The sequence below is a fragment of the Sylvia atricapilla genome, chromosome 6, assembly GCF_009819655.1.
Source record: "Sylvia atricapilla isolate bSylAtr1 chromosome 6, bSylAtr1.pri, whole genome shotgun sequence".
NCBI classification, from domain to species: domain Eukaryota; kingdom Metazoa; phylum Chordata; class Aves; order Passeriformes; family Sylviidae; genus Sylvia; species Sylvia atricapilla.
In genome coordinates, this window is record NC_089145.1 from 46,093,191 (window position 1) to 46,117,656 (window position 24,466).

A 24,466-nucleotide genomic window follows, 5' to 3' on the forward strand; every position below is an offset into this window, starting at 1 on the left:
CCCAGGACAGCTCTGTGCAATTCACATCAGTTAATCCAGATCCATGTTTACAAAACCAGAAAAAAACTGTCCCTGCTATTTATCATGACCCTTTCTGCTCTTTTTTTAAATTATGTCAAAAGCCTCTGACAGAATCATCCCTCCTGTCTGGACAGAACTGGCTACCACACTAATAAGAAAAGATTGTGGCTTTTGTTTTGGTGTTGTTTTTAGTAAAATAAATGCTTCTCCTTTGATTAGCATCTGACTGATTCTCTGAAGTGTCTCAAGGCAGGGCCTAAGGAGGGAATGCTGAGGTGGGAGGGAAAGCTCTGCCACACAAAGTCATTGTGGGGACAAATGATGAAGAGGGGCTGGGGGATGTGAGAAAACACGACTGCTGCTATAGATGGAGCAGGGGCAGGGGAGCCACGATGCAACATTAGAGAATTAGTCAAGGAGAGAATGGCTTGTGAGAGTGAAGATAAGAGCAAGGATTATGACTCAACATGAGGAAGGGAATCATGGGAGGGGTTCAATGATGGAGTTTCAGTCACAGGAAGGATGGAAGGCTGGCATGCCAGTGAGCATTCCATACCTGCCCTTCCCATTGGAACCTACTGATGAGAGCCCTAGATAAAGCTTAGTTTTGGGAAAAGTGGAAAAAAAGCTTGAGTATGAGCAGGCTTATTGTTTGTTTTTCCACAGAACAGCAAGCAATGGCACAAGTACAGTTGATGAATGGGACATTCATCCAAATTCCAAATTATTGCAAGGAAAGGCTGGTGGGGCTTTTGTATTTCTCAGAGCCTGTTTCAATTTTTATAAATGCAATTGTTTCTGAAAAAATGTTTTAGATCATGTGAGTGGTTTGCCAGAAAGATATTTATCCTAGTTCTTTTTGTTTTTTCTCTGCTCATTTGACTGATAGGAGAGAGGCATCTCTTTTCACCCAAGAGTGCTTCCCTAAAAAATTCAGTTATAGGTTAACTTAAGATTAGCTACCTAAATACTTGAGGAGGACAGCAGGAAGGTAGTGCTGGCAGAAATTGTTATGACAGGACATTGGTTTAAAGGTTGTTTTTGTTGTATTTCTGTTCATTTTAATCCACAAGGAGCACAAATCCTCTTTGTCATTCATGGCAAGAGACAAGATGCTAAAACAAACATCTCTCTTTAATCTCTTGGGAGTCACTAAGTTTAGATCAGGGAGTAAAAGACGTGGAGTCTCCACTTTGTTTTCCCAAGAAAGAAACTGTAATTGGTCTGTTCTTGAACGGCACTTGGCTGGCTCATCAATCACTTCTCTGAAGACATATATTATAAATAAACTTTAAAATATCAAAGTGACGCATTTGAGCTGAGCTTTGCTGCTGTTCTGATTCTCCAAACTGGATGGGCGCTCTCCCTCACTGTATACCAGTTTCTCCCGGTCTCTCTTGCTGGCCACCCACATTACAATCAAGGTCACGCAACACCACAGCGTCGGAGTTGGCAAAAGCCGATTCAGCCCTTTACCCAGAAAATCCTCAATTCAATTCGCAACCAATACCGAAAACCCACGGCAAGGCACGACCGCCGCGCTCCGCTCCGCCGCTGCCTCTTCCCGTGCATCTTGCCTCCTACAGCAAAATGCGCTTCCCAACCCTCTGACCGCCGGCGCGCCGAAGAAAGTCAACTCCATCCTGCTGGGAGCGAGCACTCTCGGGCCGAGTTCAGCGCTCCGGGGCCGGCAGCGGCCGCCCGTCCCGCACACCCGCGCAGCAACAGCTCTCCCGGCTTCGGGGCCGCCTGCGCGACCACCGCCCCGCCACGGCCTCCTCCCGCAGTGCCGGGGCTGCCGGAGGGGCTCTGCCCGCCGCCCCGCTTTTCCCCCGCCCCGGCCCCGCCGCCCCCCGCGCCCCGCAGCCGCGGGCGGCCTCGGGCGGCCCTACCTGGAGGGACCCCCAGAGCGGGTGGAGGGCACAGTGCAGCAGCAGGGAGGACCAGCAGCAGCGGAGCAGCCCCAGCAGCTGCCGGAGCAGCATCCCTCCTGGGCGGACGGGCGGGGGCGCGGGCTCCGGGCGACCTGGGGAGGGAGCAGAGCGAGCCGGCTGCAGAGGCGTTGGCTCGCACCCATCCCCGGAGCGCGACTGTCCCAACTTTAATTCTGGAGGGGAGGGAGGGAAGGCGGGAGGGAAGGAGGGGGGGGGGGGAGGGAGGCAGGGAGATGGGCGGGTGGGGAGGGGAAAGAGTGGTCGGGAAAACCCGAGAGCCCTGCGAGTGCCGGCTCCCTCAGCAGGGAGACGCGCCTCCACCCCCGCCGTGCCCGCCTCCCTCTCCGCCCGCCCCGCCGGCTTCCCCTTCCCGGGATGCTCCGGCTGTCGCCGCCGGCAGCCGCTCTGTGCCGGGGGCTTCCCGGCCGGCGCTCACCGCTCAGCTCGGGGCTCCCGCACACGGGAGGGGAGCGGGCGGCGAGAAAAGTTTGGAGCCGGGCGCGGGAAGAAAGGGGCAGGGCCGGGGCCGGGGCCGGGGCCGGAGGGGAGAGGCGGGCAGAGCGGCGCGGCCGCGCAGCCCGGGCGTTGCATCTCCCCCCAGCCCGCCGCCGCTGCTGCAGTGATTTTTCAAGCCCATCGTGGCAGTCCCTTCCGCGCACGGCTCCCCCGGTCTCTCTCCCTGCCCGGGCTCCTCCCGGCGGCCGCTGCCCTCCGCCGAGCCCCGGCGGGGCGGCCCCGGGCGGCTCGGGGGCTGCGGGAGCGAGGAGCGCCGCGCCCGCCCCGCAGCATGGAGCGGCACCGGCCCGAGGGGGAGCGCGGGATGAACCCGCAGCCCGCTCCTGGAGCAGCCCCATCCCGAACTGCGGCCACGAGGTTTCGCGGCTGGTGGTTGTCGTTGTTCACCCCTTCTCTCATGAGTGATGCGAGGGCTTGTCCTGTGACAGGAGGGACGTAGGGCTTGGGTCGGCCCGGTGTCTCTGGGATGTAATAGAGGAGATGCTTCGTGGCATTTGTGGTTCTGTGTTCTAACATAACACCTGAAAATGGGGGGAAGTGGATAGACCACCCCCCAATATCCAGGCACCACAGTGCGGCTTCCCCACAGGAAGGAAAAAGTCGAAAATCAAGGATGAAGATGTTTTTGCTTCCATCTTTAGTGAAGCACTAAAAGCAAAGCATCTGTTTTGTGAATCGTGGCTACTGCTGAAAGTTGGGCCTTGTGGGTATCAAGATGGTCATAAAACATTTGCTGTTGGGTTCCTGACACAGGGATCCAGTTTTTAATTTAATTTCAGTAGTTTCAAATGCACTAAGCACATGGGTTTGAACAAAATACTAGTTCCAAGGTTTACATTTCATACTGAGAGGTGAATGAGTTTGAGGATATTGACTTCAGTTTTTCTTTATATTTCTTCCACTCGCTGAAGTTTCATCGTCAGTTTCATAAAAATCTATTTAGAGAAGCAGGAATGGAAATACATTAACCTCTGAACGGATACACAGCTAAAATTCTTTTTTCATATAAATTTCTTTTTTCGTACCACTGTTACATTCATTTCATGTCCATTCATTTCAGCCCCGACAGGCACTGTTTTAAATGTCAGGACGATCAGACCCAGCAGCATTTTTCAAATGAGAACAGCACACTGGAATTTAATGGCGTGACACCTGAGTTGAGGTAGAGTCGTTGAACCTAGGCATCTATTTGTAAATCCCTGTCTTGTGGCTTTATAAGAGCAGAATTCGGAGAGGCAGAGACATTATGATCTTGGATATAGGCAGTAATTGTACAGCAAATAAATTTTCTGTAATGATGCTGAAAAAGATGGCATCCTTTTCTGTAAGCCTACTGTGTAATACGTGGAGCTTAATATACTGTGCTCATTCAATTATAGTTTTAGTGAGCTGGAGTCACAAGAGATAGCAAAGCTTTTCAGGCTTTCTGGTGATTTCCTGAAGGTATTTCAGCACTTGGTCACAGTACAGAACATAATAAATTGCACCATCTGTATCCATAGTTCTTGGTTCCTGACAGAATGAGAGATAAGGCTTTAGGCATTGTACGCCAAAAAAAAATACAACACAGATTTATTTTCTTTCAGTATTTACAATGCCTTAATGTCTGAAGAACTGTGGGTTTTCCTGCCATTAGCGACTGCCCAAGTAGCTGTCTCAAAGCGCTGTTCCTGCGGTTCAAAGACAACCCAGGGAACTGAAGAGACAGAGCCAAACTCAACCCACAGTCGCACGGAAGCAAGAGCAATCAGGGATATTGTTCTGAAACAAACAAGAGCAGAGTTTGGCCCAGGTAATCAGCATCTTTTCTGTCTCACGCTGGTTATTGACAGTTCCCTTGGGAATATGATTGGGCTGCAAATATATTAAATCCAGCCTCTGGACCCAGTCATATGGTGCACACCATTAGTCTGAATGGCTGAAGAAAGGGCTGAATGTGTGTCCTGTTCTTGTCCATGTGACACCAGTACTTTTCATTAGTTACTTCGGCTTCTCTGTAGTTTCTATGGAGAGAAAGTAGAGTGCAGGAATTTTTTCACCCTTATAAGGAAGATAAATGATATAATGCTTGCAAGGCAGTAGGCCCTGAATCAATGGCAGGCTTGGAATGTTTTGCTTAATAACACATTAAGTATTTTGTAGCACCAGGACTGGTATGTGGAAGAACACGATGACTTGTCTGTAGCAGTCACACTACTGAAGTGTGGAGAAGGATAATAGCCAGGGCCACCATCCCAGAACCAGGATTTCCTGGGGTGTAGTCCCACTACTACAGACTCCTTCTGCTACCTTGGGCATGTTTTTAAAATTACTTTTACCAGATCCCCTCCCTGTCGAAGCAGCACAATGAGGTCCAGCTACCTGAAATTCTTACTGCGTTTGGTGGGACAGGCAGTAACAAGATCCTGTCCTCCAAAATGTTTAGCTCATCATAGAAACATAGAACAGCACCAGATCCTTTGCTGGTGTGATCAACAAAGGTCCCTGCTCTGGTTCAGTGCTGTGGAGATGAAAAATTATTTGTAAGTGTTACACCTCAAAATAATAACTTAAACTATTTTAAAAGGGCGTCCCTTTTCTTTTTGTTTTCAGACAAAAGACAGCATGAACAGCATCATTCAAGCAGTTTCTTGAAAAATTTAAGTCAAATATTAATATTCAGTGGAATGATGACCATTACTCTTTTTCATCTTTGGTCTGATTACCAAGGAAGGATATTTATCTTATTTGTTTCCTGTTTTTATTTTTTTAAACAATTGCTGATAATCAGAGAAATCGTGATTAGCACTCCAATGCAGCAGCTACTCTGGAAACATTAATAAGGATTGCAACAGTGATTAGATGTACAAATATTATCATATTCCTTTAATCTAAGTAGCCATAATGGTTATAATGGACTTTAAGAGGCTATTTATTTTTGTCTGTATTGATGGAGTTTACAACATAAATTCAAATGTTCAGAGAGCACAGTAGAAGTTTCTCTTTAATGTTGACTTGTCAAAACTTTATTAAAATCAATAGATATTCTCCAGTCTGACTTTAGGCAAGTTTTGTTCCTCTGCCTTCAGAGACATCAGAGAGGTTTTAGCTGAAGCCAGTAGCAGAGGAAGCAAAGGCAACCTCTTCTCAGCTCTGTGGTTAGTCTGGCCTAGGAAGAATCCACTTAAGCTTTTTTTACTGATGACATTTCTGGATACAGGTCAATGAACTCAAGAAGAGTGTCCAACATGGTGAAATGCTAGAAAACATAAACAGCACTGACTTTTCTAAGCCTTCTTTAGCCTGGCATGGTCTGTCCCAGATTAAGTTTTGGGTTTGAGTCTAGAAAAACATCAGCAAGCAGGTAAATGTACAGCATCACTTTTGCTTGCACTGAAAATATTTTTGTTGCTATTTTTAAAAGGTATTTTTATTACTCCATAGATCTAAAGCAGTGCTTTCAACATGTGGAAAGAAAATTTACTGGTTTTGGATTTAAAGTTTCTACCTCGAAATCCACAATTTATTGGGATGTTTTTAGAAGATCAGAAATCAATAAAGGTCACTGCAGCAGAAACAGTGGATGAAATTGCATTTCTTCAAATACCATGACCTCTTCCCAAGGAGGGGAGAGAATTCTTCTTGATGATCCGAATTATTTAATAAAACTGACGACCATACAAGTAACAGATTTGATTTTTGGAAGATTCAATTATTCAATTGTTCTATATTTCCAACTTGTGGGAAAAGATTCCCAATTTTGAGCATATCTCAAATACATTTTTATAACAAATGATTCTTTCATTTCCATGATATTCAAGTTTTGGAAATGAGTTTTAAGTTTCATAAGTTATCTGAATTTCAATAAGTGCTCTTTCTCTCAGATAAATGCAGGCTATTGCACTGCATCTGGCAAACAATTGTCAAGGTGCCTCCTTTTCCTTGCTATAGGTCAGAAATACTGTAATCAAAATCAGTGTCTCCATTTCAGGTTAGGTGAGGAGTGAATAGGACCAACAGGGAAAGTTGCGTGTAATCTTTAGCTTGTAATCTGAAATTACAAGACATGGCAGATTTTTATTCATGACCAAAAAAGCTGTGGCTATACATCATACAAGCCTGTTCTTGTATTTTCAGTTTTCTGGCTCTGAGGTGCTGCTTTCAGTGGTAAACAGGCCTCCTGCTTACTCATGCTTACTGAATAGTTTCTCACATTTTGTTCTCTTCACAAATGGATTTGCTCAGCAGTATCCCTGCTCTTTGTTTATAAATATAAAGGTAAAATGTGTGGGATTAGTTATAAAACTGTCCAGAAAAATCCTAGATGTAAGGAAGAGATTGTATGCCCCAAATATGTCCTCTTTTCAACTTTATCAATTGTTCATACAACACATTCCTTCTTACATATATTACATTTTCAATCCCCTGTGACTTTATAAAGAAATCTGCACATGCTGAGTGAAAAGCAGGTTGCAGCAATCACTTAAGTGCTATATCACTTTTTCACTCATACATTGATGCTTAGGTCTCAAAAATTAAATACTTGTTATTTGAATGTGTGAAAAGTGGTATGAAAGCATTGCCTTCACATTTACTCTTGGACTCTGTTTGCCCAGATCCTATGGAAAAGGATGGATGGCAAGAACAGGGCTGAGTAAATGTAGGAGAGTCTAAGTAGTTCCAGTTGAAGGGCAAGGATGGAGAATTGCTGCTATTAAAACAAAATTATCACTATACCTTCTTTTTTTTTTTTTTTTTTAAACTCGCCCTTCAAGGAGAAACCTGCACATATTTGGTCTGACTGATCTAATTTTGACTGTTATTTTAATCAATCCCCAGCATCGGAATACTCCCTAAAACTACAAGTCTGAGAGTTTCTATGCATAGCAGAAATATGTGACTACAACTACTGTGTGCAGGTCTGTATATTTGACAATGTTTCATTAAAAAATGCATGAAAAATCAGCAGATTCACAGAACATTGTTTTCTCCTTTTTCTCTCTCTCTGTTGCTTTTTACCTCTGTTTCTAGTTGACGTTACACCTAGTCTGAAAAATCACCAGGAACCAGAAATTAGAAAGGTGTCAGTCTGCAGATCTCAGCTGTGGGTTGTCCAGCCTGTCTTTGTAACTGCAAGCACACAGACCATCTGGGTTCATATCTGGGTTCCAAGCTGTGGGGATGCTGGGAGAAAATCACAAATGTGTCATTAATTATAATAAGAAAATACTGGTAGAAACATACCCCACCTTTGTTTTTCTTCACTTACTCATAAATTCCACAGCAGTGGATTTTCGTAAAAAGCCATTCGATTGTTTCTTGAGCAACACATTCAACAAAAGTGGCACACACTGTGGTGAGGTGGATGAGATAATCTGTGCTGCTGACACACGTGTGATGTTTGTTAATGGTAGGGGAAGACATATGAGGTTGTGCTGATGTCTAACACAGAATTTTGGTGAATACTTTACATCAGCTAAGGTTAAGGGTTAAGAACCAGACTCTGAGCAGGTCAGATTATAATGGATCCATCTGTCTTATAACAAGAGCTATTGATTGGTTATAAGTCCCAGCTAGTGGGGCACTATCACAAAGACAGCACCAGCTCACCACTGACCTCCTCTGTGGTCGTTTAGCACTGGGGTTAATGGGGAGAGTTTCTCTCAGATGTCTGCATGCTGAGCACCAAACACTGCTCTGGGACAAACACAGCAGATCCCAGGGGCATTACTGCTAGCAGGTCCCAGTTCTTCCAGCAAGTCTTTTTGGTATGTAATACAGGCCTTTGTTTTATATATTAATTCAGAACTTTACAACGCATTTGTGATCTCCTGTCAGCAAACTGTGGTTCTGTTTGCAGATGGAAAGGAAAATCCAGTAACTTGTGGTTTCTAGACTTTTACAGCTTGTTAAATCTTTCTAAATATTTTGCATTACCTCTGTCTGAAGTCACCTTGAGGTACACCAATCCAGTTGGTCACTCCTGTGATTTCTTAGATCCTGTGTGATCTGTAGTATCTGAAGAAAGAGAAGAAAGATATCCAAAGTGGTGCCTGAGCTTTCTGGTATGCAGAAGATATCCTGGGATCTGCCTGCTGGCAGTAGGTGGTAGGTTAACATTCAGTAAGATATTGCTAGAATTTTGTTAGATTAGGGCAGTAGCTGGGAGCATGGCTCCTTGTAGCTTAGACTGCCTGTCAAAGGGCCACACACAGGCTGTCTGACAGACCATGTTGCCTTCCCTGTGCAGAAGACAGCCAAACACACTTACAGCACTGACAACTGTACTAATCCTGGCTTGGCCTTTGAAGAACATAGATGGATGCTGCTACAAAAATTCATTAATTTACATCATAAAATATTTCAAACATTGAGGTATGGGAAAGCATATCACATCTCTTGGCAGTAACCATGTGTTCCTAAAGCAGTCCCACCAGGCTGTGCCTGTGGGTTTCTGTTGTTCCCTCTAAGTGTTTTCCAGGTTCAGAAGACATTTTTCTGGCAGCAGCAGTCTCTGCAGGGGTAGACCTGGTCACAAACACAGTGCAAAGATTTTTCTCACATAGACATAAGGGAAAGGCAACAATATGTTCAGGCAACAATTCTACAAAAAACGGTATCAGTTCTGAAATACTTTACCTTGAGCCTAGGCTATGGGTGTTTTGATGAAATCAGAGATTGCACAAGTTACAAGCAGTAACTTCTTTTATGCCACAAGTTGTCACTGTAATGCCAAATTACTTCCCTGGCAGAATCTTATGCAAAATGTGGGAACGTCTCTTACTAAGGCCACCAACATTAGCAGGCATATATCAGCAGTTTCAATACATCTTTTTTTGCTCTGAATCAGCCAATGGATTGAGATCTTACTCATTCCAAAAGAAAAAAAAAATCTCCTATTAATAAAATCCCAGTTATTATCTTTACGTTTCTAAGATTACAGTGTTCTGTCTTTTTTGAAACATTCAAAACTTGATCTGTTCCTTTTCCTTCTTCATCTTAACAAATACAAGCACTAGGAAGAGGAAGAAAACTCTCAATAGGGCCTGGCACTCCATAGTTCCTCCAGCTGAAGCACTTACACATTGGCTCTTTACCTTGCAGTCTACTTTGTCTCGCCAAACAGTGAGAGATCTCACAGGAGGTTCCAGGAAGACAGTGATTTAGGTTTCCATCTTCATGGCTCCTACCATCACTGCCCACACTCTGTTCCACACAGGCTGAGGTGTGCTCTCTCTTGCTTTAAATTTCCATTCTGCTCAGCCTACTGAAAACAGATGAAGGAACGTGCTAAAAAAATCCAGTGCTTTCTTTATTGTGATGAGTAATGAGCCACATCATGGTTTTGCTGGTACTAAGGACTCTTGGTTAGTGAGAAAATTTTGGGGGTATTATTGTATTTGCAATGTATTTTTCTGCTGCTTATTTGCAATGCATTTGCTTGCTGCTTGCATGAACGCACTGTGGTGTAATCAGTGAGAAGAAAGAGGCTAGATATATATTTTAATTGCTCTATTACTGGATATTTTAAAGGATATTAGAAATGCATCTGTAAGGATCAACAGAACCTGAACCCATTTGAGGGTTAGAGGATGTATCAGATCAGTCTTTGTCAGTTCTTTCTCTTTCCCCAGACCATCAAGTATTAGTCTGGTGTGTTGGAAATCCCTGGGAGCCACTAGCTGCTGATTTGAAAAGAAATGCACCCAGAGCCATCCTGCAAGACTGACATCATCATGCATTCATCTCAGTGCCTCCTAAGCATTTTGAGATCCTCTGATGAAAGCCATTACATAAATGCATAACACTGTATTCTTAAATGTTTAAATCATGACAGATTTTGAGTACATTTTTTTGTGACTCAGTCATGAATTACCACAATTTGCATACAGTATTTTCCTGTATTCAGCATACCCTCCTTCTCATTTAATCCTTCTTGACTTGTGCTGCTGTAGTGACTTTAAACCTGAATTACAGAAGCAACTGTGGAGTGCCTTGCTGTTAACTTGGTGATGAGTAATCTTGCTGTACCTATAGGCAGGAATAAATGACAATTTTTTGTAATGAGCAAGGTGGAAACCTGTGATCAAAGGAAACATTTCTCTATTTATGAACAGGCATGTCCATTTTACTCTCTTTGTATCCAAAGCTGTAGTGGCTGTCTAATGTGAATATTATTTTCTTTTGCTTATTGCTGCAGTGGCAAAGGATAAGCTAATATTAGGCCTTCACTTAATAAGGCCCTGGTCAAATGCTGAGGAATAGGCAGGGATGTCCCAGTGCACTTACAGTCTTAAAGAGAAGAACAGTGAGAAGTTATCAAATGCAAGCATTAAAGGATACTGAGAAGCAATTCTCTGTCTTTGAAATAAGGTTGTTCGCAAAGGGTAGCTCAATATTTCTTGAGAACACCCTGCTATTTATTTAATCATCTCCTTAGCTGCCCTTTTCTGGTTTCCTCTACAAAAATTGGCCAGGTGACAGCAGCAGTCCTGCTGAGTCCCAGCTGTGGCAGAGAAGCTGAAATGCTTGCAGCAGCCTGTGTGTGCCCATGCCTGTACAGCACTGTCCAGTGAAATGGAAATCCACGGTCCAGCTCCACATGTTTGTCCTACACATCTAGAAATGTAATTTTGCCATTGTATACTGGATATTGCAGGCAGAAGCCCATTGTCTTTGTTGTTTTCAGGAAGAACTGGAGTTAGGAACTCCCTGGGCCTGCCCTGCTGCTTTCTGTAACAATCCCCCACTGTCCTTTTGAATGTTTTTGCAACGTCTCCTCCCAGTGGGAGAGGAAATCAGGTCCTGAAGATGGTATATCCTCTGGCTCCTTTAATTATGGAGAATTTAAACACTGATGATTTCTTGCCTGGGGGATTAAATGTTTACTCTTGAGATAAAGAATTGCCTCAAAACAAAGCTGTTTTAGCAGATACTGGTTTGCTCCATCCCTCTCCTGCACTTGAATGTATTTTCATAATTACTTTTGCTGTAATAATCCAGCATCCACTATGCTGACAGTTCCACACAGAGCTATTTAGAACAGCTAAGGGTTGATTTGGGTCTCAGAGAAAACAGGCTGGTTCTCTTTTCCCTTTTTCCCTCCTTTTTCCTTCTACAGGTTAACCTGGTGCTGATCTCCCCTTCTCAGCCCTGTTGGTTGGGGAGGTGACAGAGTTGGGGGCAGGACAGAGGCACTCTCTGAGGTGCAGCTCCAGAGTCCCAGAGCATTTACTCCTAGCTCCCTTGGTGGGGATGGCAGCACAGTTCAGGGTGTGCATTAGTGCTTTTCTTTTCAAATTTGTGGTGCTGGAGCAGGATTAGCTCTCAGCTAGTGGAGGTCTTGCTCCTTCATCCTTCAAAATGTGCCTCAGTCATCAGGCTTCTTCTGAAGCATTGCAGATAAGGAGTTATTGGATCCCATTTTGGTGTTTGAATCTGGAAGCTGAGCTTGCCACTGGCAGTTTGGAAAATAAGTCACCAACCAGATGCAGAAAGAGAATAAATGCACCAGAAAAATTTTGCTGGAATTACTTGAGGTAAGCTGAACAAACTCAGTGGGTGCATTTTCACACTCAGACTTCAGTGGGGTCCTATGTGCCCAGTGAACCACCTGTGTGCAGAGGCCTCCAGGCATTTTCAACTCTGCTAAAATCTTCTGTCTCTCACAGCTCAAACTCATTTCTCTAACACTCAAGTGCAAGATGACACCAATTCTCTCCTCTCTTTACAAGTTTTAGTTAGAACAAGGTAAAATTTTGGTTCTGACTTACTTGAAGTAGAGAGTCCTGGTGAGCACTGTCAGACCCTACTGGCATCTACAGGGTGGGAAACTCCATCAGCAATGGGCACACTGCATATTTCAATTTTAATTTTGGAAAGGGAGAAAGTTTTTTGTTCAAAAGTTTGTCCAGTGTCAACCATCTGCTTTCAAGAATGTTCCTCTTTGTGCTATTTCCAGTCTGAACTGGGGGGTGAGGTGCATCCATATATCATCATACTTCCTTTTCATTTGTTTAAATTGCTCATCCATCTTGTCCATCAATATGTTTCTTTGCCTACCACAAAGATAATAAATTCCTGTGCCCATAAACACTTTGGTCCATAACTTCTCTAACATAAATATGCTTATTAACTTTTCTACAGGATGACTTCCATGAGGAAGATGGCATATGTGCACACTGGAAGGAAGATAAGAGTCTGAAGTAATTGGATTAGCTTTAATAGAAAAATGGGTGAGCTGCAGGGATGGAATTCACCCAGGACTAATCTGGAGCACAGAATATCAGAGTGCTGCAAATCTGATAGCAAATGATGCTTGTTTAGATTGCAGATCAGGAAGCTTTATAAGTGTATTTCTAACAAGGAATCAGTATATCATCTATAGGCTGTAGTGTCCATGCACCTACAGATACCTGCATGCAGCATTCTTTGATGAAAGGGTGCCCTGATGAATATATTTATTCAGGCTAAGAAAACTATAGGAATTTCACTATATTTCAGAATCCAGTAGAAATAACTGCCCCCACATTCTGATATAGCTATGTTTACTTCTTTCCTTCTTTCCTTATTCTCCTTACCTTTAGCTTTCAAATTTGGAACAACTCTTGTTCCCTCAATTGGCATCAGCTGGAGGCACTGCTTGTAGGGAATAGTGTATGTTTAGTCATGGAGGAGGTTCTTCAGAGCTAAAAAAGCTCAAAAAGAACAGCACTGGCTTTTAACCCAAGAAAGGTAATTTAGAAACAATTTTTATAGAAGAGTTTGATATTTCTTCCAGAAGACTGGCTGCAGAAAGACAGAGCCAGGACAACTGACACATTGGGTACACACACCTCAGACACATCACCTGGACAAGCTGAAGTTGACCTACGAGTACCAATTGTACTTTGTGTTAAAATTTAAAGAAACTGCAACATTCTGCATTCTGAATTTCTGCTCTCCAGTTACTCATTCCTTCTCCTGTTGACAAAAGATTCAGCTTTCCTACTGGTCTCCCTCCTTGAGCAGAGGTAATTATTCCCCACAGTGGTCCCCAGGACCTGCATGTGGCTCATGGAGACATGAAGGTTCATGTTCAATGTTGTCACAGGTGCCCCAAGAGCCAGTTCTCTGGGGCCTCTTGACAGCTAGTCTCAGCCAACATTGCTGTAATGTCTGCCAAGGGCTGTGTTGCCAGGGATGGGGCTTTGTTTCCAGCCCCTCTTTACTGTGTTTCACTTCCATCTGATTTATAGTTGTCTCTGATAGTTGAGATTAATGTGGGTTTTATTTTACACGCAAGCATTCTGTTAATTTTCAGAGTATTTATTGCTCCAGCCACATAGAGGAGATAAATCACCTTAGAAAAAAAATGTCCTCTTGCATGCAGTCAGCTCAGTAAGTTTGTCCAAACTAATAAAAAGTTGTCATTTAATCTCTGCCTGGGGTCAAGTCCTGTGAAACTATGACTGAGCAGTACAACCGTAGTGAGCAGTACACAGGACAGGCAGTGCCTGCATCCACCTTTCAGAAGTACTCAACCCTTACTTATTTCCACAGGCTCTTCAGCTTTTATTCAATGCTCAGTGGAGATAAATATAACATGCCCACAGCTCTCTCTTGAATGGAATAAATTAATTTACATATTTATTCACATAGCTATATAACAGTGCATTTTAATGTAATATAATGTAATGTATTTTTAACAGGATATAGCAATGTGTTTTTAAAAAAACCTACTCACTACATAAAGGACCAAGATCTCCAATAACAACTAATAATTTTGAGTGGCAAAGTTGAGTTGCTCAGCCTAAGACAACAACATCAGCTTCACTGAGACTTTTGGGATACAACTTAAGCAGGTGACATGCCCATTCACCAAAACATTTTTCTGAGTATCATTCATGCCTCCTGTTTTACACCAGACCAGTACTGGTCTGACTGTTTACATTTGCAGATCATTTCCCTCCCAGGTATATATGAACTTATGTATTTTTCTACTTCAATGTCACCTGTGAGGTAGGTGACTTGACTTCTCAGTCTGGCCAAGACTGGCCATTCTGAGATAGATTTGTAGTAAAACTTGATTTTATTCTGTGCAATCAACCAGTCCATTCCTCATGCTTGTGTTGCAGTTGGTTTTGGTGTCCACTTAGAAGAACCAGAAACAAATATGCCTTGTTATCTTGTTAGTAAGTGTAGTGAGAGACCCAGTTCAGAGTCATCCTGAGTGGCAATGACACCCACTATCTGTATGTTCACGTACCTACTTTTGCACTTTGCAATCCATGCTGATTTTGGAAGACTTTCATACATAGAATAGTTGGAATAGTTGCTGTTACTGCCTGCATGGCATCCAACAGCTCCATGGCACTGTTTCTATGCTTGTAATGCTAAGTAAACACAAGTTTTTAAATAAATTTAACACATCACTTCTATTTGTCAGCAGTTTACAATGGAAGCCCCATGATTTTTTATTTATAAAATTTGTCATGTCTCCAATCCTGAGTATTGAACTACTGGAGAAAAACTGGTGTTTGTTTTCATTCATGCATTCAACTGCTTTTGGTGAACAAAATGTCATATGTTTGATTTTGCTTTCAGCTTCTCACAGAAAATCTGCCTGTTCTAAGGAGACCTGTTGGATAAAATTAAATAACCATTAGATGAGGAGGTCGTTTCACTGTGATTTAGTAAAGCAGAGCAGGCTTCTTCTGCAGCTCGGAAGAATAAGAATTAATCCCCTGCTTGTTCCAGTTCTGTGCCCATTCATATCTCTGGATACTTATGAAAAACGTAACTCACAAATGAGAGAATACCCTAACCTTATTGCTCATTACAGATTCATTTGAGATCTGTATAACAGATCAGCATCTCTGTGCTCAGCAGAACAACTGGAGAAGCTTCCTAGTGTAGCAGATAGGAAAATGGCTAAACACAGGGACAGGAGTGTGTCGCCCTGATTTTCAGCCTTCTTTCTCTGCTCACCTCTCAGTTTGACTGAGTATGGTTCTTTTGTGTCCCTAACAGCGACAGGAATGCACTGATAACTGCCACAGATCCAAACCTGCGAGGTGATCACAGTAAAAAACAGGAGAGAAAGCCCCCCTTCTAAAATAAAACAAAGCAGAAAACAGAACAAGCGTGAACTGAAGTGATAAATTATAGAGGACTTCATGTAGAGAAATCAAATAAATCTCTAAATATTTTTAGCACACTCACTTTTCTTTCAATAGCTCACCAGGAGGTTCAGTGGTCTCACCTGGCATCTTATTAATCCTGCACTGATTGGTGAGTGTGCAGGAATGGAGCAGCACTGGCATCTGGGTTAATCACGTCTTCTAGGAAATTGTGAAAATGACACAGGAGACACTTCACAAATGGTGAGCTGAGGTTTTGCTGCCAAAAAAGGCTCTGTTTTCGCAGCAGGTGGTCAATAAATCTAGCACTGTTATGGATCATAGCTATAAGTCAGGTTTCAAATTTTCCCAACTGCAAGAAGCATCTGACTTATTTGGAGTCTGAACACAAACAATCTTTGCTGCAAGTGCAAGATGTAGTTTCTCCTGCATTTGGGTTGTTACTTTCATTTGCGTCTTTTACTTGGCCACTTCTTTGAATCCTGATACTTCAGAAAACTATTTTTGATCAATATAATCCTTATGCAGTACCAGCTGATTTCCTTATTTTGAACTAAAAACCTCTTTCATAAGCAATTCCCAATAGAAGTATTCCTTTTAGTCTTATGCACTACTTGGATTTTTCCTCAGGGATGGAATGTTATTTTTCTTTTTAATTCTCTCTAAACTGCTGACACTAATGCTCTCTATAAAACTTGTTGTAGGCCCTGCTCTGTATCTAGTCTATATTTGGGATTAAGGAGAATTTATTATCATGTGGTCCTAAAGCAGCTTTTTTAAAGTCTTAGGTACACTCTCCTGTCAGGTGAGTGCTGATTATATATTACAGAAAAAAAAATTGTTTTAAAAATAGATCCAAGAGTGAGAAAAATCCAGGCTTGAGATGAACTGTTAGGAGAAACAAGACTAGGAGGAATATGCAGCAAGAGAAAAATTTTAGTTCCCATGGAGGATGCTCAAGTGGATGATGCTCTTTATTCTGAATGACCCAAGAGGTGACCCAGCGGGGCTAAACACCATGACAGCCCAGGACACCTGAGCTCACTTCCCACCAAAAGACAAGATTTGGAATCTGGAAGTTTGATTCCATTCAAGGGGACTGAGAACATTCACAGCAGAAATCAGTCAGAGAGGTCAGTGCATAGGCACACACATACTGCACACATAAATATACACGATCATTTGGGAGACGTAGCAAGCTCAAAATCCACCCTTTGAACCAGGTTCTTTCCAGACACCCCAAACCAAACACTTAAATATGGAAAACAGCCCCAAAACCAACCTTTTTTGAAGGTGTTAGTTTGGCATTTCCAGTGCTTTTGGAAGAGGTATGTAAACTCACAAAGAAATATTTCACACCTTACACTTAAAGTGATTTCAAAGGCAGTCACTCGCTGAAGAAAAAGAAAAGAAAGTACACTGCCTCTTGATGGTCTCTAAAACACACAAGTAAAACAGAATCCTTTGTGTTTTGTAAAGGGGAAATCTCAGAGGTTAAACATGGAGGTTGTGGAGAAAAATGCTTTTTAGTGCAAAAAGAAAGGGTACTCTAAATGTTGTCCTCCTAAAACTGGTATTCCTCATCACATACATGGTAACTGTTCAGAATTTATAACCTTGATAGTTTTAACTAGAACAATATATATATAAATAGATCAATTTTTATTATGTTTAACAGCAATCTGACAGAGATAAATCCTTCAATGAATCACTGACTCAACTTCTTGTTTGAAGTTAGCAGTAATTTAATTAGATTTGACTTCAAAAAAACACCTTAGTATGATTTAATGGTATAAATCATGAATTGTTCAAATTGCTCACTGAAAAGACACTATTTAAAGATATATTTTAAATGTAAGCAAGAGTAAACAAGCTGTATATTTGATGGGTAACACATTTTATTCCCAGCAGACCATTTCACACTGGGGACTATCACTACCTTGTCAGTGTGATATAGTGGTATGGGCAGGAGCATCAAAATTGGTGCTTGCAAGGCAGAACGTATGTGATCTTGAGAAAGACATTTCACTTCTGCATTGTTTTTTCACCTGTAAAATAGAGACCAGTGGAAAAGTAATGAAGCTCCCTGGGGTCTGCAGTAAGTTAATATTTGTAAAACACTTGAGGGTTGTGAATGGAAAAGGTGTTAGGGAAGTGTTGTAACTTCAATTATTTCTAATTTTTTTCAGGCAGGGATCAGAACCTCAAATTTGGCTTTTTAAGAGACTGTAAATCTGCCTTGAAGGTCAGTTAGCAGGAATTTGTGCACACTGTAAAGCTGCCTTTCTATTTATTTTTGCTGCAGTTTAGACCCTACAGAAACACCCAGCTCCATTTTTCACTTGAAACTTAATAAAGACATATGATACAGGTAAAGAATTAAAAACTTTCTAAGAAAACCAGCATTTCTCCATTCTTGCCTAAACCGATCTCCCAGTATATCCATCATACTGGTTGCTTTAAAGCAGGACTGTAGCTCATTTGTTCTTGTGGTATTTAAAAGCCCAAAATCACTTGTTTCCATTGCTATTTCTTAACTCCCTAAACTAGAAACTGGCACTAATGACTTTAACACCTCTTGCCTTCTTGGCTGACTTTGATTCATGCAGGCAAACCTATAAAAACGTTAAACATTTTTAACGTGTCCCCCTTCCCAGTCTTGCAGGTTCCAGCAATAATTTCCTTTCCTTACTCTCCCATCAGCAAAATTTCCACCTTAAGTGTTCTGCCTCTCTGAAGCCAATTACTGCAGGTGTGTGAGAGACTGGAAGGACTGCTGGCTCAAAACCTTCCACGTGTGTGTGGAAGAGCCTTTCCCTGGTGAGGCACTGCCCTGCTCCATACACCCCCCTGAGCCTCTATCCCAGCCCTGCAAGGGCCACCAATCCCTGACACACTCGAGGCAACACTCCACACCAGCCCCTGGAGCTCCCAGCCCAGCTCCTGAGTGGCCAAATGACTGGAAGCCCCACCTGGGGGAAGGGCCCAGGGAGGCCAAGGGGTGTTTAAGGCCAAATATGAAACAAGCACATCTTGTCCTCCTTCCTCTCAGAATTTCTATAAGTTGAACACTGCTGGACCCCAGGAGCTGATAGCGAGATTTGTTGTTTTCTGTCTTCCTTCTTTTTCTAGGTCCACCTTGGAATTTTTGAGTAATTTAAAATCAATCTGGCTTAGAGCTTGTGAGAGTAATGCTTTGAGAAGTGTTTTATGTTTATTGAATGCTGCTCTAAACCTTTTGCCAAACTTCTCTAATTGTCTGAGGTTGCCAGTAAAGTTGTTGTTTTTTGGTTTTTTTCTGTTTTGAACTCTTGAGAGTATCTTGTCAGTATTTCTCCCATGCATCTAACTCAGAGTACATGAACACCTGTAAGCCCTTCTAAAAGTCTCATTGAGTGAGTTTTTTGGGGCCCTAAAATGTGACATAGAGGACAGCATGCTGAATCTCTAGTTCCTCCTTGTTATGGTTACTGGAGACATGGTGACCTCCTGCAGTGTCCTGTGTAGTACAGGATATTGCCTGGTCAAGAAATATTTGTACTCCCTGTAGACAGGACAATTATAACTCACATCTCCCTCCAAAGAGAAGCTATTGCTGCATTATTTAAAATGTATTCTTCTGTGCTTGCTTGGTGCTGGCTGTCATAAGACCCAGACTGCTGGGTCATAAGTCCTGAGTCTCACATCTCTTTTTTTTTTTTTTTTTTTTCTTGTAGTCATTAAAAGCCTTTCAGGAAGGCAAATTTAGTAGAAAGACATCATTGAAACATAGGCTAACTCCCATTACGTAATGATAACCTCTGTCTCTGGGAGTTATTAGCCAGGGTGACAGGCTATGCACTTATTTATTCTTCCAGTGGCACTGAGATCAGAGCACAAAGGTCCCTTGGGGACTGCTCCATCTCAGTCCTAACTGGAGTACTTAATAGTTTCCTACCACAGGCTTTTAAGGTTTATTATGAACTCTGTCCTATTAGCCAGAAACCACTGTTCAGCAAAGTGACAGCCAAATCTTTTAGAATATCATTATTTTTTTGTAAACTAGCCTAAGGCTTTTGGGTGAGAAAAAGGGAGAAATAATTGCTTAGTACTCGGAGAGACTCAGGCACAATTTAGAATTTATCCCTATCTATTAAAGTGGAATAATTTCTATATTGTATATTCAGGAGCATAATGAAAAATTAGATTTGTACTTACAGAAAGAAATGTCCTTTCTTGTTAAATTGGTTCCTACTTGGAGAACACCTGTCAGCACATTCTATGACTGTATTTCAGTCTAATCCACCATTCAGGTGTTTCAGCCTAAAAAACACCTTAGTGATTAAATTCTCTCTCTGCAGTACATGTCTCCAGGGGACTCTCTCCCCCTGGCACTAGAGCTAACCAGGCACACCTTGTCATCTCAGAGTTCAAAGCTCACTCCTATTCAGTGCATTCCCAGAATCCAAGAAGCATAATGTTTTTACAAGACTCTGATTTTTTTCTTGCCAAGGGTGCTGGCTTTTTGTTCCAGAATGGAATATATGCTAGAAGGCCAAAATGAGAGGCTTGAAGGCCTCCAAACATTACCTGCTTGATGCTGTTCAACAAATAGATAAGACTGCAAGTTCAACATAAACAAGAATTTTACTCATGTGGTTTACTGAAGCATGATTTAAAAAAATAAAAGAAAACAATGAAAGAAGCTTGGTCTTCTCTCTGCTGCTTTTTGATGAGTAAAGCTTGAGAAATATTTATTTCCATCATCTGGCATTGTCACAGTCACATAACAAGCATGTGCAGACTATCTCATTTATCAGTCTATTTTTGCTGGGTGTCCTCTTTATAGCTCCCATAAAAGCACTGTAAAGCCCAAGGTACCAGCCTGCAAGGTGCTCTGGGCTGGTTTGTATTTCCACCAGATATTCTCTGGAAGACAGAGGTACATAAAGATAAATGGATAGAAGGGGCTTCATTAGGTGAGAGGAAAGAAATTACTTACATCCTGAAAACCACAGTGCATTTAAGGTATGGTTTGAAAGTATAGTAAAAAAGAGCTATCCTACAGTCATCATGGCACATTTCTTCTTTTGACATACATTCTATCACAGCAGTAACATCCAACCAATCACCTTCATTCCTATTTTTATTGTATTGCCTTTATTTGCCAGTGCAGTGTGCCAGATTTGGTCATGTCTCTGAAGCAGCAGGTCAGGACATGGATGTGTGACAAAGCAGAGAGGTCATGTGGAAAGAGCTGATTATTAATTTTGAAAAAGAATGTGTGCTCATGGCAATAATAGCCAAACAAGAGGATGGCCTTAGGTAAAGGGAATGGATTGAGTGACAAACCTTGACTATGTTAAGCATATAACTTGCATACAGATCAGCAAGAGTTTTCTAACTAACTTCAAGAGGAAATGAGTTAGTTGTGAGTCTAGAAGGTGATGATTTAAGAACCTTTGCTATTGTACAGCTGCTGCTACATGAGGAAACACACAGACCAACCAGCTTTATGTATATCTTCTTATCCTACTTCATATATCATCTCTTACCCATCAAACACTGCAGAGAGAGACTGCTCATGCAGCTTTGTGGAAAAGAATGAGACAACTGGTACCCGAGCAAACTGTCCTGAAATATGTTCTTATATTAAAAAAAAAGTAGTGTCTTGCCTTGTTCAGCTCTTGTCTATAAATCTTCTTTCCTTGGCAGGGTTATTAAGAACAACTGGCTGAAGCAGCACTGTTGTTAGCTGAGATTCTTGCTGTCCTATGAACCTGTCAGCCAAGTTACAGGAGTAAGTATAGAGAATCAATAATCTTTTTGGCAAACTAAAAGAGCTGACATTGATTCTTCCAACTCTGGCAGGTGCCTTTCATACTGTACCCTTTGAGGTGTGATCAAGGCCTGGCTATGGCCCCATTGCCATAGAGTCCTACAAAGCCACATCTTCCCTAACTGCCACAAGATAAGGAATGGGTGAATTTGACAGAACTTCAGACCTTCAAAGGGATAGATGGGATTGGGTGAAAAGGCTCCTCTTACTCCTTCCTGTCTTGGATGTCTGACCATCTGGCAGTGCTCTGTGAGTGCTCTCAGTGGACTTCTGGAGAAGTCTTCTGTCATAATTTAATATCTCTGACTAGATAATAAGATACGGTCCAGAAACCACCATTAAATTAATAACTGTAGACTACAGTCCCAGGCTATGTTACAGACTAACAAAAGCTTGAACTCCGAAATGAGCCAGGTTACTGAGATTTAACACAGGCACAACCAGAGAAGTGGTCTACCTACAATATGGTAACACCAGGGAGAATCATGGTATATTTCCTTCTTTGCCCCCATACTTTCCTGCCACTGCTCCTTAAAAACAGTAAGTGATATCACATTTGGCTGATGTTGCTTTGCAGAGCTTTTGGGTACTTGCTTTTTCTCGATTCAACTATTTTTTGAAATGTTGTGCACCTCTGCAAGAGCCCAGTCACAGGTGGGTAGAGGTTTTACTTTGTAATGATTATTCTAAGTCCTAAATGCCACCTAGTAAAACAATCACCCATAGTTTGACTTCATTAAGTATTCTTTGTTAGTTCATTGACCTTGGCATTGTCAGCATGTTGCCACAATCAAATACAATTTATTCCATGTTGTGCAATGAGAGCTGAGGGCAGATTTCACACTGGGCTGTCGTCTAATGGACCTGGAGCACCTGCTGAATGTAACAGTGCACTGTGCTCAATATAGACATCTAAAAAGGGGAGAGGATGTATGTGCTGGAGATGACCTGGTATACACCCAGGTGCTGAGCTGGGCAAACCCAGTCCTTTAATCACAGTTTCGTCAAATACCTGACAAACTTTCTGAAGCCCAGACTGGTTTCATGCTTAAGCTACAGCTAAACTAGAATTCCCACAGGACTGTTTCAATTTTGCTTACTTCAATACTGCTCTCAGAGGAGGAGAGAACTGACATATAGGCTTTGCTCAACATCTGCGGTACTTTTCAAACTGCAGATAATCAGTGGATAATGCAAAATGATATAATTTGCATCAGAAAGATAACTGAAAAGCCTCTTACACATATTAGTGGGCATAATTTAGCCCTTTGATGTAAGAACAACAAAAGAATATTAAGGGCAAATTCTGCTTTGTGTAATATGTGCTGATAGAAGAGCTGAAGCTAATGACATCTTGCAGATTTCTGCCACCTTTTTTCATGTTGACCTGCCTGTGGCCAGCTCCCAAAGGTCCTGTGCAGCAACATGTGATGGAAAAAGCCTCAGGCCCAGCTGCTTGGGAAGGATAACTTCCTCAGCTCAGGGAGACAAAAAGACATGCTAAAGCCAAGCACCTTCACTCATGCTGCAAAGGTGAGGAAAGGGATAAAAAGCACCCTGTGAAACTTCTTCTCAATCTTGTTACAAGTAAGAATAACTGAACAGTGCAAAGTGTCATAAGTGATTTGTCTCTGTGTGACAGACAACAGACCTGTTTTTGAAGGTGATGATTACACTGACTTCCCAGCAGAAGCTCAATCAAATCTCTGGTTATATGGTTTCCTTCCAAACTGGAGAACACAGCAGTGCTGCTGTTATTTGATAATGATTTTGTGGATATGAATTTATCACATGCTTTATACTTGGGCTTCCCTTCAATGGCTGTGTCAGTCCAGACTCAATGAGCAGGACCATCCCATCTCAGCCAGACATGCCAGCTTGCTTCAGTCCTGACTTTCTGTCTGGTTTGGACAAAGCAAATACAATATTCCACAGCGTTTAGGCCATGTCAGTAGTTTTTAAGAGTTATAATTTCCAGTGTTGTCTACGTTCAGGAGACAGCATAGTAAGAGGAAAGTGCTATATCTTGTGGGCTGTAGTGTGTTAAAGGAAGATAAAGTCATGTACAGCCATGTATGCAAATAGAAGAACAATACTTAGCTCTTTGAGCTCTGTAAATTGTGATTTTGTTTTACCTTCTGGACCTTCCCTACAGCCCATATTTGTAAAGAACACTCAGTTTTCCCCCAGCTATTAGTCTTTACAAATAAAAGATTAATTCTTTTTAAAAATATAAAAAAGCATTTGTGTTTCTTTAAAAAAAACCCCAGCAATGTTAAGATGGTAGATTTTACAGGTGTATATGACTCTTATGGGAATCTACAGGCCTTTCTGTTACCTAAGATACCCTTTTACAGAACTTCAGGTTTTTATCCATCCTCTTAATGTCATTTTATTACTGCATCTGAATCAAAGCACTCTGCCAATAGCAGAGGCAGGCCTATTGCTTTTCCTTCTTCATACCTATTTAACACCTATTTCTTGACTTCATTTTGGTATCTGTCCAGAGTTGTCCTTAAGATATCTCCTCATAGTATTATTTATTTTTTATTTGCACCAGTTAATATTCCAAACGGCCTGTCAGCCATCAAACTTTCAGCTAGAGGCATAATGATATTTTATTGGTAGTGATTTGCCCATTTGAGCCTATAAACCAGCAATCAGTTCTGATGACAAATAAAGCAGGTATTTATCATTGCAAACAATGGACATAAGTTGGACTTCATCTACTTACTCAGATTATTGCTGAGTTACACCAGCATGCATGAAATCAACCCCCCAGTGTTCTGACATCAGAGACTGTCATAACTTCTGTGGAGTCAGTAGATCTGTCTGCAAGTGTAACTTAAGTGAACAAAGTGGCTCCTCCTGCTCTTGTTGAACTAAATGGGAAAACCCCACTAAATCAACAGGATCATGATCCGGTCACCTGGGGAGTGTCTGTTTACAGAGAGACCAGTTCTTCTCAGAATCAAAGAATATGTTGAGCTGGAAAGGACCCACAAGGCTCATAGAGTCCAGCTCCTGTCCCTGCACGGAAAAATTCCCAAGAGTCACACCGTGTGCCTGAGAACATT

At 42.0% G+C, this 24,466-nt stretch overlaps 1 protein-coding gene across 3 annotated transcripts in view; it reads right to left on the reverse strand.

The window, feature by feature from the left end:
* The window catches only part of PRIMA1 (proline rich membrane anchor 1), a 50,359-nt gene extending 48,202 nt beyond the window's left edge, over nt 1-2,157 (reverse strand). For all 3 annotated transcript variants that reach the window (XM_066321799.1, XM_066321800.1, XM_066321801.1), the window contains exon 1: nt 1,914-2,157. In XM_066321799.1, coding sequence (XP_066177896.1) covers nt 1,914-2,006 — 93 coding nt within the window. In that variant the 5' untranslated portion in view covers nt 2,007-2,157. The remainder of the gene's footprint in view (nt 1-1,913) is intronic.
* Nucleotides 2,158-24,466: the final 22,309 nt, after the last annotated feature.